General features: G+C 37.2%; 1 protein-coding gene and 1 non-coding gene across 2 annotated transcripts; both read left to right on the forward strand.

The window, feature by feature from the left end:
* The first annotated feature begins 2,243 nt into the window (after positions 1–2,243).
* Positions 2,244–5,050, forward strand: LOC124935908 (ultraviolet-B receptor UVR8). The gene is made up of 6 exons (XM_047476342.1): positions 2,244–3,127; positions 3,220–3,429; positions 3,671–3,781; positions 3,857–4,225; positions 4,297–4,404; positions 4,481–5,050. Exons 1-6 carry the CDS (start codon positions 2,789–2,791, stop codon positions 4,784–4,786), a joined length of 1,443 nt encoding a protein of 480 aa, XP_047332298.1. The 5' UTR covers positions 2,244–2,788; the 3' UTR covers positions 4,787–5,050.
* A 409-nt stretch (positions 5,051–5,459) lies between these two features.
* On the forward strand, positions 5,460–5,531 carry TRNAQ-CUG. Its single transcript has one exon. It is a non-coding gene; the product is annotated as a tRNA-Gln (tRNA).
* Positions 5,532–14,383: the final 8,852 nt, after the last annotated feature.

The raw sequence follows: 14,383 nt of genomic DNA on the forward strand, positions 1-14,383 counted from the left end.
TTTGACGAAATTTTCTCTCATATTGTTAAGATGACTTCAATCAGAACTATATTGAGTTTGGCAGCTAGTCTTGATTTGGAAGTTGAACAGATGGACGTGAAGACGACCTTTCTTCACGGTGATTTAGATGAAGAGATTTATATGGATCAACCTGATGGTTTTGAGGTCAAGGGTAAAGAGAATTGTGTTTGCAAGTTGAATAAGAGTTTGTATGGATTGAAGCAAGCTCCACGACAATGGTACAAGAAGTTTGAGTTATTTATGAAGCAGCACGGATATAAAAAGACTACTTCCGATCATTGTGTGTTTGTGCAAAAATTCTCTCCTGATGATTTTGTTATTCTGTTACTTTATGTTGATGACATGCTTATTGTTGGTCAAAGTGCTGCGAGAATTAATAGGTTGAAACAAGACCTAGGGAAATCCTTTTCAATGAAGGATCTTGGACAAGCAAAGCAGATTCTTGGAATTAGAATCAGTCGTGACAGAAAGATGAAAAAGTTATGGTTGTCTCAGGAAAAATATATTGAGAAAGTGTTACAAAGATTCAATATGGAGAATGCTAAAAGTGTCGGCACACCTTTAGCGGCTCATTTTAAATTGAGCTCCGAATATAGTCCTTCAAATGATGATGAGAATGAATATATGAAGAATGTTCCCTATAGTTCAGCGGTTGGTAGTCTTATGTATGTTATGGTTAGCACGAGACCAGATTTAGCTTATGATGTTGGTACTGTCAGCAGGTTTCTTTCAAATCCAGGAAAAGAACATTGGGAAGCGGTGAAATGGATATTGAGATATCTTAGAGGCACATCAAGTATGAAACTTTGCCTTGGAAATGAGAATCCAAATTTAGTTGGTTATACCGACTCCGATATGGCAGGTGATGCTGATTCAAGAAAATCCACTTCAGGCTATTTGATTAATTTTGGAGGGGGAGCTATTTCTTGGCAATCGAGACTACAGAAGTGTGTTGCATTGTCAACCGCGGAGGCTGAGCTTATTGCAGCTACGGAAGCTTGTAAGGAGCTGATTTGGGTTAAGAAGTTATTATTTGAACTTGATATTGTGCAAGAAAGGTATGTGCTTCTCTGCGATAGTCAAAGCGCTATTTATCTAGCGAAAAATTCAACATTTCATTCTAGATCTAAACATATTGATGTGAGGTATCATTGGATACGGGATGCGTTAGATGAAAAGTTGTTGATTTTAGAAAAGGTGCATACAGACGATAATGGCGCTGATATGATGACTAAGGCACTACCACTAAACAAGTTCCAGTTTTGTTGTTCAACCGTCGGGTTGACAACATCTTTCCCATAGTTGTGAGGGGGGAGTTTGTTGGGTTTTATTTGGGCTCCCAACTATGAAAAAAAGCCCAATAGGGTTCAAGTTCACTTTTAATTCATTAAGGGTATTATAATATTTAAAGGGTTATGTTATAACCTAATTGCTCTAGTATAAAAAGAGCGGCAGCCGTCATTAAGAAGTAGAAGTCAAAAATTAAAAGAGAGGAAGAAAGAGAAATTCTTGTAGCAGACTTTCGCCTACAGTCACGCAGGTTCATCAAACTCACGTCGGAGATTCAAACGGAGTTCTTTCTGGGGCTTAAAGGTTCTTCCTAATTTAAGTTTTTATTTGACTTGTTTGAGACCAAAAAGTTGTATCTTTTTGGGTATGCCCTTTTATCTTTTTGCGGTATTAAAGGTTGTTATACCTTGATTGTATTCCCAACTCTGATTTTAGTGAAGTTTGAACTGGACGTAAAGTCCTGTGGTTTTTACTCTTTGTTTTGAGGAGGTTTTCTACGTAAAAATTCCGTGTGTGCATTGTGTTATTTATTTCCGCTTTTATTTGTGCTTTATTTGCTCATAAGTTTTTCAATCAAGTAGGGAATAAAATATACGTTTTTCCCAACAAGTTTTCATCCGAAAACCTTGGTCCAACTATTTTGGACACAGACTCTAGTTTGTGACTCGATTTTTTATCGAGAATTTGATTGGCTTAACTTGACAATCGACGAAGAAATGTTATATAGTACGATGTTTTACCGAGAAAAGGTGTTATGACTTGTTTTTCTACTTTTGACCTAAAAAGTTAGCCATGGTAAGTTTTGATTTACATCCGACCCACAAATATCTAACCGTGAAAATTAGTCATGATTATATTATTTTAACATTCAACCAAGAAATATTGTCATAACTTGAGATCCTACGGTCGAAATGTTGGAACATTCGTCACCAAGCACATTCCTTTATTCTTAGTGTCTTTCGTCTCTAAATTGCCTCTTATCTTAGCACACAAGTTTCGCTCTTATTGTGTCATTCTTCGCCCCAAAACGCGCAAACTCTCCGAGAAAAGTTCTTCGATTGTTTACTTGTCTAGGTGTGGAATTCCACTACTTACTAATATGCTTCATCTCTGACCTATTTTTGTGATAATTCATTCCCGATATTCATATCTCAGCTTGATCTCGCACTCTCCTTCTATGTGAATCAAAACCCATACTCCATTTTCGTCATCAGATGCTAAGTTAAAGTCCGATTCGTCTCCTTTACTCAAAAAAATCATCGATCATCTCTTCTTGATGATTAATTTCCGATCATCCTTCCAATCTCCCGTTAAAATCACATACCTTAACCCCTTCTTCTATTCAATTTCTTCTACTTTCTCCTATTCAGATACTTTCTTCATACGCTGTTTCAATTGTCTCCGATTCCGCTTGAAAATTTGAGCTTGATCGAAGGTAAGTAAACCCTAGAACTTAATTTCATCTGGGTAGCTGGAAATGGCTGATCGATTTAGGTCTGTTACAATTGAGGACCTCCCCTCGCATTTAATACTAGAGATCCTTACTTCCGGCGGCTTGGCCGCAGCTGATTTGGCTTGTTTGGAGATTACTTCTAGAACATTCGGTGGAAGTCGTGACCTTCACCCATTAAAGTTCCGATCCTTGGTTGATTTTGCTGCGTTTCAGTTATGTCTATCTCATCCAATATACTCCTCTTTGAACGAAGCTGCCAAAGGAAAGCTTTTCATTCGGTGCCAAAGCAACTGGAAGCAAGCATTGAGGTTCTTGCAATCGGTTGAACAATCCTCAGATATTGTTCAGACTTCATCAGGCAATGTATTACTATAACCATATCATTGAATCTTTCATTTTTTTTGTGCCTATTGTGAATGTTGACCTAGATTTTGAAGGAAAAAAAACATCAATAGATGCAGGTGAGGACAGGAAAATATCATTCATTGTTGATTAAGGATTCGTCGGTTTACTCCTGTGGTTCTAGTTTCTGTGGTGTTCTTGGACATGGCCCTTTAACGACACAATGTGTTTCGTTTACTCGAATTAGTTTCCCTTCTGCTGTTGATATTGTCCATGTCTCGGCCTCCCACAATCATGTTGCGTTTCTTGCGCAATCAGGAGAGGTATTCAATGGTCTTTTGTTTTTATTCGTCCCATTTGGAAACACTTTCTGAATCTAGAAGAGAAGCTGTCGATAAATTTGTTCAATATGTGTCTAACTAAGTTCTGTCAAAACGTGACATTGTGATGGGATAATTGATGAATCAAGTGTTTCCAATGAAGATCCAAATCCAGAAAGTGTTTCCAAATGGGTGCGTTGAATTTCAAGTAATTGATCAGATTTCTATTCTTTGCTGAGTTCAGGTTTTTACATGTGGAGATAGTTCCTCGTTTTGCTGTGGGCACAGCGATACAGGGCGTCCGATCTTTAAACCGAGGCTTGTTGAAGCATTGAAGGATATCCCTTGCAAGCAGGTTGAATCAAATGTCTATTTCTCTTCAGGAAAAAATGAATATTTATGTGAATGGAGAATTTTTTTTCATTTGCAGGTTGCAGCTGGTCTTAGTTTCACAGTGTTTCTGACAAGAGAGGGGAGAGTATATACTTGTGGTTCAAACGCACACGGTCAGCTTGGTCATGGTGATACAGTTGATAGACCGACACCTACGCTTGTAGAATCACTCGAGCTTGCTGGTTCTGTAGTTCAGGTTTCAGCTGGTCCAAGTTATACATTGGCTGTAACTAGTGATGGCAGCTTGTATTCTTTCGGATCGGGGACAAATTTCTGTTTAGGTCATGGAGAGCAGCAGAATGAACAAGGACCTCGCCCTGTTGAGTTCTTTAGAAGAAATGGTATTCATGTTGTTAGAGTCTCTGCTGGAGATGAGCATGTTGTCGCTCTTGATTCTAATGGATTGGTAAGTTTTAAAAATAAGGACTATTTTCCACATAATGACAAAAATTAAATTTTTTTTTTGTCGGATTTAAGGTTTATACATGGGGGAAAGGTTACTGTGGTGCATTGGGTTATGGAGATGAAATCGATAAAACTACGCCACAATTCCTCAGCTGCCTGAAGAGTCAAGTTGCTATACAGGTTCGTTTTCAGTTCATTTTCGTGTTCTTTTTCCAGTTTACATCATGGATTGAATCAAAAATGTTAATCATTATAGGTATGCGCCAGCAAGAGGAAAACATTTGTTTTGGTGAATGACGGTTCTCTTTATGGATTTGGTTGGATGGGTTTTGGTAGCCTTGGATTTCCAGACAGAGGACCATCGAACAAGATTACTAAACCTTTGGTTCTGAATAGCTTAAAGTCCCACCGCATTTCTCAAGTTAGCACAGGCCTGTACCATACTGTCGTATTGACCAGCCATGGGCGAGTTCTTGGATTTGGAGATAACGAAAGGGCACAGCTCGGACATGATTCCATGCGAGGATGCCTTCAGCCAACTGAAATTTGTATCCCCGAATAATAGAAAATTAAAGAAAATCCATTATTATCTTTATTATTGATAACTTAATAAGCCAAATTGTATCTTGAATTGTTTTTAGGCTTTATATTGTTATGTGGTTATGATTTATGTTGCTGGAATTTCATTTGCCTTTGTGTGAGTGATTTGTTTTTAAAAAATTGAACTGTTTCCAAAATATGTACCCTATTTGTGTTAGATATTGACTTGTATACACTGAAAAATTAGGGTTTATTAATAATGGATTGTGGTATGAGTGTAATTTCATGCTTGTTATAGTAACTTTCCTTTGAGAGTTGATCATCCAATCCTCTAGTGCACGACGAAATATATGTAAATTCCGTCTGCATTTATGAAACATTGTTCTTGCAGGTTTCTACATACCCTATTCTCCGACGTTGGATTAACTTCGAACACATGATCTTTAATATACGAGTTTTTGCATTTTTTAAATAGTAGTGAAATCTTAATGATAATAGCCTTATTATGAATTTGGGATTATATGAAGGTGTAGTTAGGACATATATTGTTTTTTCTAGTTTGTGCTTCTTGACTTGCAATATTCTCGACCATGAGATAGTAAACCTATATGCATTGGTTCCAAATAATGGAGTATTTCAATGTCATCCTTGTATTATAAAATTAATAAATAAAATAATATGAAATCAAACAAAATGGTCCCATGGTCTAGTGGTCAGGACATTGGACTCTGAATCCAGTAACCCGAGTTCAAGTCTCGGTGGGACCTTATTTATTTTTTAATTTTTCACATTCTTTTTTTTTTTTTGGTATTATTGGTGATGAATATTTGATACAAAGTAATTAATTTAGATGATTGATGTGGAGAATGAAATTGTAATTGTAATGTCATTGAAGTTATCCATTTTTTTAAATTACATCAAAAGAGCCTTAGTGAAATCAAGAAAAATAAAGAAGGATATGACAAATTAATTTGTTGAATTGATAGTTGTCAAACTAAAGTCGAAAATTACATCACTATATTAGGTAACTGTAGTAACAATTGAATATTTCATATTTAACTTATTCTAAAATATAAGGGCATCTCCAATCCTACTGCAAACTGGGTTTGCAGTAGCCCATTCTCCTCCAACCGGCCTCCAAATCCTCCGCCAAAATGAAGTTCCGGCATATCTAGAGGAAGAAGACGCCATATATGGCGGAAGACTGTTCATGCCTGCAATTATCCAAAATATGTGAAAAGGTCCTTATACTTTTTTATTTTAATTAAAATTTTCTTTAAGTTTAATTTTATATTAAACATTTATTTAATTATATATATTTATAATCTTTTTGTATATATTTATAATTTATTTAAGTATTTAATAATTTTATTTATTTATATTATAAATTTATAATTATAAATAATATTGATAAAAAAATTAACAATTTTCAAAAAATATAAAATAATAATAATTCGTTATATGTTATAAAATTTAAAAAACACACTTAAATTACTAAAACAATACTTAAAAATAAAAATTACAATAATTAAAATTACAACATAAATAATACAATAATTAAAATTACAACATAAATAATACAATAATTAAAATTACAACATAAATAATACAATAATTAATAATCTGATAAATTAGCATCACTTCCTCCAAGATTATTGAAATATCCTGAAAATGTACCCGTCGCGAATGGATCTGGTTGATCTTGATTTTGAGCTCTTTTTTCTATTATTCGTGCTTGTTCAGCCTCAATAAATGTTCGAAGCTGTGGATCTCTTATTTTACTCGAATCTTTCAATAAATTTTATTTTCTTCCTTTATCTCTTTCAATGCATTATGATATTTCATTTGTTCATTTATCCTTCTTAGTTCTTCAACCATTTTTTCGCTTGTTTCCTGCATACCATTTATATGCAATGATGTATTATCATCACTTTTTCTTTTCAGTTTTGCCTTTTTCACTCCAATAGGAAAAGAATATAACACGGGCTATTATTTAGCTGATGACATATATCTAAAATGGTCTACTATTGTGCAAACAATTCATGAGCCTCGTGGTCCGAAGAAAAAATATTTTGCAATGAAACAAGAAGCATGTAGAAAAGACGTTGAACGTGCATTTGGAGTTCTTCAATCACGTTTTGCCATTGTAGCAGGACCGGTACGATATTGGAGAAAAAAATGATGCATGATATAATGACTACGTGCATAACTTTGCATAATATGATTGTTGAGGATGAACGTGACCTTACTGCACCTATTCAAATTGAAACGGAAACGCTTTCACCGGAGGTCGAAATGGTGATAGATGAAAATACTCGATTTCAAGATTTCATTTCTCGATATGGAAAAATTAGAAACAGAGAAGCTCACATAGAACTTCGTAATGCATTAATTGATCATCTGTGTGAGGAGTACACCAATTCCGAGAATTGATATCATTTTTATTATTTGTACTTGTCTAAGTTCTTTTTTAATAATATTTAATTTAATATAATTTTTATTTTATAATTTTTGTTTGTTTAAAATATTATTAAATTATATTTATGTGTATGAATTATTAATTTATAAAAAAAATTCATAAACAAATGAGAAAAGATTGGGGTTAAATTTATAAAGTTGATAAATATATAGATAATATTAGTAAAGTTAAAAAGTTGGTGTAAAAAAGAATATTTTGAGAATATTCTTTTGAGTTTGAAAATGGGTTTTTGGGTTGGAGATGAATTATTGTTTGATGTGACGTTTACTGCATTTTGGAGATGAAAATAGGGACGAGGGTTGGAGATGGTCTAAATGAGAGGAGGCCCAATGTAAAGTTTTTAAAACACTATATATATTTAACTAGTAAGGCTTTGTCCAATTATTTTTGAAGTAGGGAATAGGGAGGTGAGATGGTCAAACTTTAGCCTCCCTCACACTTCCTTTTATAATTTGTGGAACTAATTCAAAATTATATATTCTAATATTTTTATACAAACAATCTTCTATAATATAATAATTAAATTTTTTTTATTAATTTTAATATAATTAATAATACAAATTACTTCTAAGATAAATATTAAAATAATAATTTATATAAATTTAAAGTTAAAGTAATCTATTATATTTCTTAATTTTAAACTATTTCAAAATTTTATAAAAAATATAAATTAATATTAAAAAAATAAATTAAAACAGTTATATTGATTATGTTCAATATTTAAATATATATAAGTTAGTTCCAAAACGATTTATAGGCAGTAATAGTCTCAATCTAATAAAGATTTTGTATTTTTTTTCTTATTTTTATGTTTTATTTTCTTTTTTCTATATTTTCATAAAAATTAGGTTAAAATCCATTAAATTAAATTTTCATATTTTTTTTATTTATATAATTAGTTTTTTCTTATTTAAATTTAATTAGTTTAACTTAACTTTTCAAGTTTTTTTAACCTAATTTTTCTTTGACTATATAATTTTAAATTTATAAATTTGTTTTTTAAATTGACTATTCTTATCTTTTATTAGATTTCGTATATTTATTTTATTTTAATTTTTCTTTGATTATATAATTTTAAATTTATAAATTTGTTTTTTAAATCGAGTATTCTTATCTTTTATTAGATTTCGTATATTTATTTTATTTTAGTAAGGATATTCGTAGAACGGTATGATTAATATTTCACTTATTACCCGTATTGTATTAATGTAATACTTATAATCTTTTCAGTTTAGGTGAAAACAAATTTCTGAATTAGTCCGTGTGCGTGAGTAAAAAAAATTGCAAGTTTAATTGTTTTTTTTTCTATTATTTAGTTTTTAAAAGGTAACAATCTATTGCACCTTTACTCAATCATTTAAACAAAAATTATGCATATTCATTTTTTGTTAGGTATTTAGTTTGAATAGAAGTGTGGATGCAATCCTAATTTGAAACAAATAATATAACCTTAAAATTATTTACATTTTTTAATCTAAATTTAGTTATAAAAAGAAAAAATCAAGGTTTTGAAAACTGTTCATCAACCCGGTTTTTTGGGCGAACTTCGGTTGGACCGGTTCAACCGGTTGAACCACTGGTTGGACCGGTTTAATTTTTGTAAGGTGAAACCAATAAAACCGATTTAATTTTTGTAGGGTGAAACCAATAAATAAATAAATAAAAAACATTATTTAAAAGTAATAAATAAACAAAATCATATACTTTTATTTTTAATTTAACTATGATTAATTTTTAACCTAACTATGATTAATTTTTAACCTTAAATTTATTTTCTCTCTCCAACTATCATTTCTCCAAAAGTATTGTCTTATCTCTCCTCGAAGCAAGTATCATCTTCTCTAAGTATCATCTTATCTTCTTCTGATCTTCTTCCAGCTAAGATAGAAGGAAGGCTCTGTTAGGATCTAGGTCGCCGCTGGTGGACCGGAGGTTGGACCGGTTAGCGGTTCTCACTCGTAGGGTGGTGGTTAATCCGGTTAGAGATTAACACCGGGGTTTCAATACTACACAACCTATCACAAACCCTTGAACTAGGTTCAAGCGCGGAAGAGGTTTGCTTTCAGGTTGAAGCGGCACGCTTGTATGATAGGCACGGTCGGTTTCGGATGATGGAGATTTGGAAATGGTGGGTCGGTTTCGGTAGTCTGGATATTCGGTATGGTTAGTATAAAGTCGGTTTGGAGCGGTATGGTTAAGTTAGTCGGTTATATAATGAAGCCGGCAGAAAGTAAATAACACAACAGATTTTATGGATGTTCGGAGATAAAACTCCTACGTCACCCCTTCCTCTCGAAACCGCGAGAAGGATATTCACTAAGGAATACAAGTACAAGCCGATCGAGACTTATTTCCTGCTCGATAACACTCTTACAATTTACACCGAAATTGTAAAACACACTTTAACTTTCAACACTTAGGCTTTCTAGCACAGCACACTTTATCACTTGAAGTAAATGCTCTCAATATCACAGTTGTCTCTTAATGTCTTAAGTCTCTCGTTGTCCCACTGTTTGTCCCGCATTTACTCTTCTGCAACTGCCTCCTTTTATAGGTGAAATATGCCAACGGTCATATTTCACTGCCTTGAATTTGATTGGCTGATCAGAAGTGCAGTGATTCAGTGTTTCAGAGGTTCAGACCTGCGGTCGTCTCCTCAGACCTGATGGTCAATCTCAGACCTGGTATCCTGTCTCAGACCTGCCGGTCTGTAAGGCAAACCTGCCGGGTTTGTCTTTTACTTGATGTAGGCACTGTCTGGTTGGACAGTTGTCTGTACTTTGAAGATTTCCTTTCTGGCTTATCCCGAAGTAGAAAGATCCAGTAGTACTGTTTTCTGCAGCCTACAGTCTTTCCTCAGACTTGCATGGATATGGAAGTATTCAGTCTGTTCCTTTGGTATCATTCTCAACAGATACCCAAATTGTCTTCTTGTACTGGTCGGTCTTTTGACTTGGCCGAATGTCTTTGGTAGTGATGTAACCGGACTTCTTCCGGTTATTCGTCTTGTGGATGATCGGCTGTTTGATGATTCCGGTTTTGAGCTTTGGCCGATCCTTTCTTTGTGCGGTCACGTTCCGAATACTCTTGATCGGTTTGGTAGCTTGACCGGTTAGGTTTCTTTAGTCGGTTCTCTTGTTCATCCGGTCCGGTTCCTTGTTTCTGCATGGAAAGTTTATTTAAGTTAGGTTTATTTGAACCGGTCTGAATTTATCTAACAATTTCTCCCTTTTTGATTATTTTATTTAAAATTATCAAAATCATGTAAGTTTGCAACCGTAGGCCGGTTGTTTTGTTTGGCCGGTTTTTGAAAAAGACTTAGAGAATTTTTCGAAAAATTTTGGAAGAAAAGTTTTGGAAGAGTCTTTATCTTTTATCTAACAATTTCTCCCTTTTTGATTATTTTATTTAAAATTATCAAAACTAAGTAGAAATTGCAAAATAAGGCCGGATTCAAAAATAACTTTATATATTTATATGTAGATGACCGGAAAAGACAAGATATATAGAAATACTAAGGCCAATAAGAAAAAGAAGGATAGTCCCTATTCAGAGTCCGTGAAGTCATAGGCGCTCTTCTTTTTCTTCGGTTGCTGTTGCCCGGTCTGTTCGGAAGAACGTCGCCTTTTAGACCGGGACCGCAGCTGTTCTTCGACTTCGTCCTCGACTAGGTCGGCTTGCTGCGAAGTACCCGTAGTGACCGGTTCAGAGATTTCTTTGAACATCTCGGCTATCTGAACTTTCTTAGGAGCCTCCCTCTGTCTCTTTTTCGGTGCTGAAACGGAGGCGGCCGCCTTCTTCTTCTTCTCGTTTTCCTTTGCAAAAGCTTTCAGCCTTCGTTCCTCCCTTTCAAACCGTTCAGCATCCTCTACAGCTCGAGCGGCCACTTTTTCGGCAAACCCTGGAAATATGGCCTCTCCTCTTTTAATTCGTGCGGCTTCCACTTCCGCTTCGGTTAGTTGAGACGATCGCGGCGCCTCTTTATCTTTGCTAACTTCGGCATCCAGCGCATCCTGGACCCTTTTAGCCACTTGAGCATCCGCCTCTATAGCCGCGGCGTCCGCGTTCTCCTTAGCCTTTAGAATTTCGGCCATCTGTTCGGTAAGTGCCTTTACTTCGGCCACGAGACTCTCGTTTGTCTTTTCGAGTTCTGAGACCCGGTTAATTGTCGTGTCGACCCGTTCGAAATCCTTCTTTAAGTTGGAGGTCACATCCTCCAGAGTTGCGGTTCGCTGAACACATTTTTCGCGCTCACCCGCTTCTTCCCATAGACCGATGTCGAGTTGTGAGAGTTGTTCTTGATGTTTTTCCAGAAGCAGCTTTGTCACATCGGTGAACTTCATGGCCGAATCAATTATGTTGTTGCATCTATCCTTGAATGGTTGAAGCTTGGACACGTCGTGTTCTTGTACGCGGTCATCGATCCGTTCCGATATGGATGCTTCAAGCTTCTGAAGTCGGTCCTCCACCCATTCTTTAGCAGCCCATTCTTTAGTAGGGTCTGAAGCGGTGACTTCCGGTGGTGGGGGAGGTGATTGCCCGGTGGGATCTGGATCGGCTCTGTCACTAGAATCTATCGGTGCAACATTTTCATTTGGAAGTTCTAATTGTGCCGCATCCTCCAAGATCGGTACCTCAACCTCCAAGATCGGTACCTCAACTTCCCTTGGAGGTGTTGGACAGTTAACTGGAAATTTTTCGATTACCGGAGCAGTATAGACCGGTACTTGCTTTTGGTTGCATATCGCTTCCAGCCGCTCGATTTCTTGAAGTATTTCCATTTTGCCTTTTGCAAGCCTTGTTAACACCCGCGGCGCTACGGTGTCCACCGATCCCGTCTCGATGTACTCTTCCTTAATTTTCCGGATGCGCTTTCTTAGTTTCCGAAGTTGGATCCTCGGTATCAGGAGACAGGTTCGGCTTTGTACCTCTTGAATTGTGTTGGATTTTGTGAGGCGCAACATCAGGTCCTCTACTTCCTCCAATCTGTCGATGCATTCCTTTTGCGTGAAGCCCGGTAGGATTTCTTTATATGTTGTACTGAACCGGTGCTCATGCCACTCCAAGTATAGCTCTACAACGTCCTCGCCTCGCTTTTCAATGCCCTGAAAGATTTTCTGGGCTAATCTATCGGCCTCTGCTTCTTCGGCCTCCTCCCTCTCCGTATTATAGCCTTCATCATTGGCTTCTATATCAACCCCTTCTTCACCCTCGTTGGTCTCAGGATTGGTGTTTGGTTCGGCATCGTTTGGACTCCGAGCCGAATGATCGTCGTCATTGACCGTTCTATCATCGGTCCTCTCCATGTCGGTTTCCGCAGAGGCCCACTCCTCATCTTCTGTTTGTTGTGGTGGATCTTCGAAGGTTATCTTTTCTTTGCCTTTTCCTCCGGTCTTTTCTTTGGCCGGGGCATCTTTCTTTGCGGCTTTCTTCTTTCGGCCACCTGTGGAGCTGGGGGCCGGCTGTTTCCTTTTAAGGAATTGCTTTGATCTAATGAGGCAGCGTTTTGCTACCGCAACGCCGGGACCAATGTTGAGATTCAAGTGGAGGAAGATCTTCCCGAGGGGCACGGCATATCCCCACGACCGGGTTGAGTCCGGTTTCACCATATCCATGAGGTTGCTGAACACCGATCTTGCCCAGTTGACCTCTTTACCCTCCATCAGACCGATGAACATCTTGATTTTGTCCCTGGTGAGGTTGTTGAGGTTTCCTCCCCTTGCTAGGATCGCCCTTGTGAAAATGTCACATATCGGGATATACTCCGGCCTTAGCATTTGCTTGCTCCCGGATGTTTTGACCGGCTCTTTAGATGCCGACAGAATGTAGCAAGCCGATTCAAAGGTGTCCTGGTCTATTTCTGCCGTTGCATCCTGGCCGGAAGTTGGAAGACGCAGGCTTTCGGCCACCAATCCTTCTGTGAGCTCTATTCGGGAACCGCATACAGTCGCGGTGATCTTGTCGTAGGCGATAGTTGCGGTGTTGAAGAATTCTTCGACCGCATCTTTGTAAATGACGTGAGGACCGCCTAGGAAATATCCCAGACCGGTTTTAATCAGCCGGTCAATGACTGCATTCGCCTCGGTCGTCCCATTCAGCCGGATTTCCTCGAAATCCACTTGAGAGTAGAGTTTGAACAATGCCGAATCACGACCCATGTTAAAGAGTTTGAGAAAGTGAGAGAGATAGCCGCTTCAGATAGCCGCTTCAAAAGAGTTAGAAAGCTTAGAGAGAGAAAGTGGATTCGCGTGAGAATGAAATAAAATGACCGAAGGTCCCTTTTATAGATGCGGTTTGGAAACTCAACTGTCCCATCAATAATGGGCGGGAATTTTCCCTCCAAAATGAAAAGTCGCCAAATTATGGGCGGTAAACAAGAAAAGGTGGGCGGCAAGTTTGAGCGGGAGATTTCCCTACAAAATCCCTTGCGTATGTCATTGATGACGCACTCTTCCTCTAGAAGTCGATTGATTGAGCGGTTTCTAAGTTCAATTAGCAAATTAGTCAGATTTCATGTGACCGGAAAAGAACGCGGTTATATGTTGAAAATGTGAACCGGTTACTTAGATAAATGTTCAAAGAATTAAGAAGACATGGTCATTTAAACTGAAATGATAATGGAGTTCAAGAAATAGCAGATAAAGAAAACCGATTATAAGATAGGCATACAGAATCAATGTAAAGTATAGCCTATTCAAAAGACATTCTCCAGAGTCGTTCTCTTGCCGAATCACTATCGAGGATGTTTGAAGAGGAAGCCGGTGTACCCGGTCCGAACTCTGGTCGGTACCCAAGAATCAGCTTGCTGATATGCGGTGCATAACCGAGCCCCTTCTTGGTCAGCACCATATTCTTTAGGTTTTCCCAAATGACCGATGACCAGTTGATAGCCGATTTGCAAAGAATGTGGGTCATGATGTTGTAGGTATTCCTGGAATACCGTTGATTAGGTGATTGACACAGAATTGACCGGGTCACGATTTCGAGCAGTAGCTGACCGTGACTAGCAAGTTGGGTTTTAGGCCCAAAGTGTTCCACCGGAGAGGGGGTGGCCGACAGATATTGCGCGGTTTCAAATCCCGCAAGGTCCTGAATAGTCGGAAAGTCAGAGAAACCTTCAGTGGGTAGACCGAATAGTGA

Source organism: Impatiens glandulifera, chromosome 4 (assembly GCF_907164915.1).
Source record: "Impatiens glandulifera chromosome 4, dImpGla2.1, whole genome shotgun sequence".
Taxonomy (NCBI): Eukaryota; Viridiplantae; Streptophyta; class Magnoliopsida; order Ericales; family Balsaminaceae; genus Impatiens; species Impatiens glandulifera.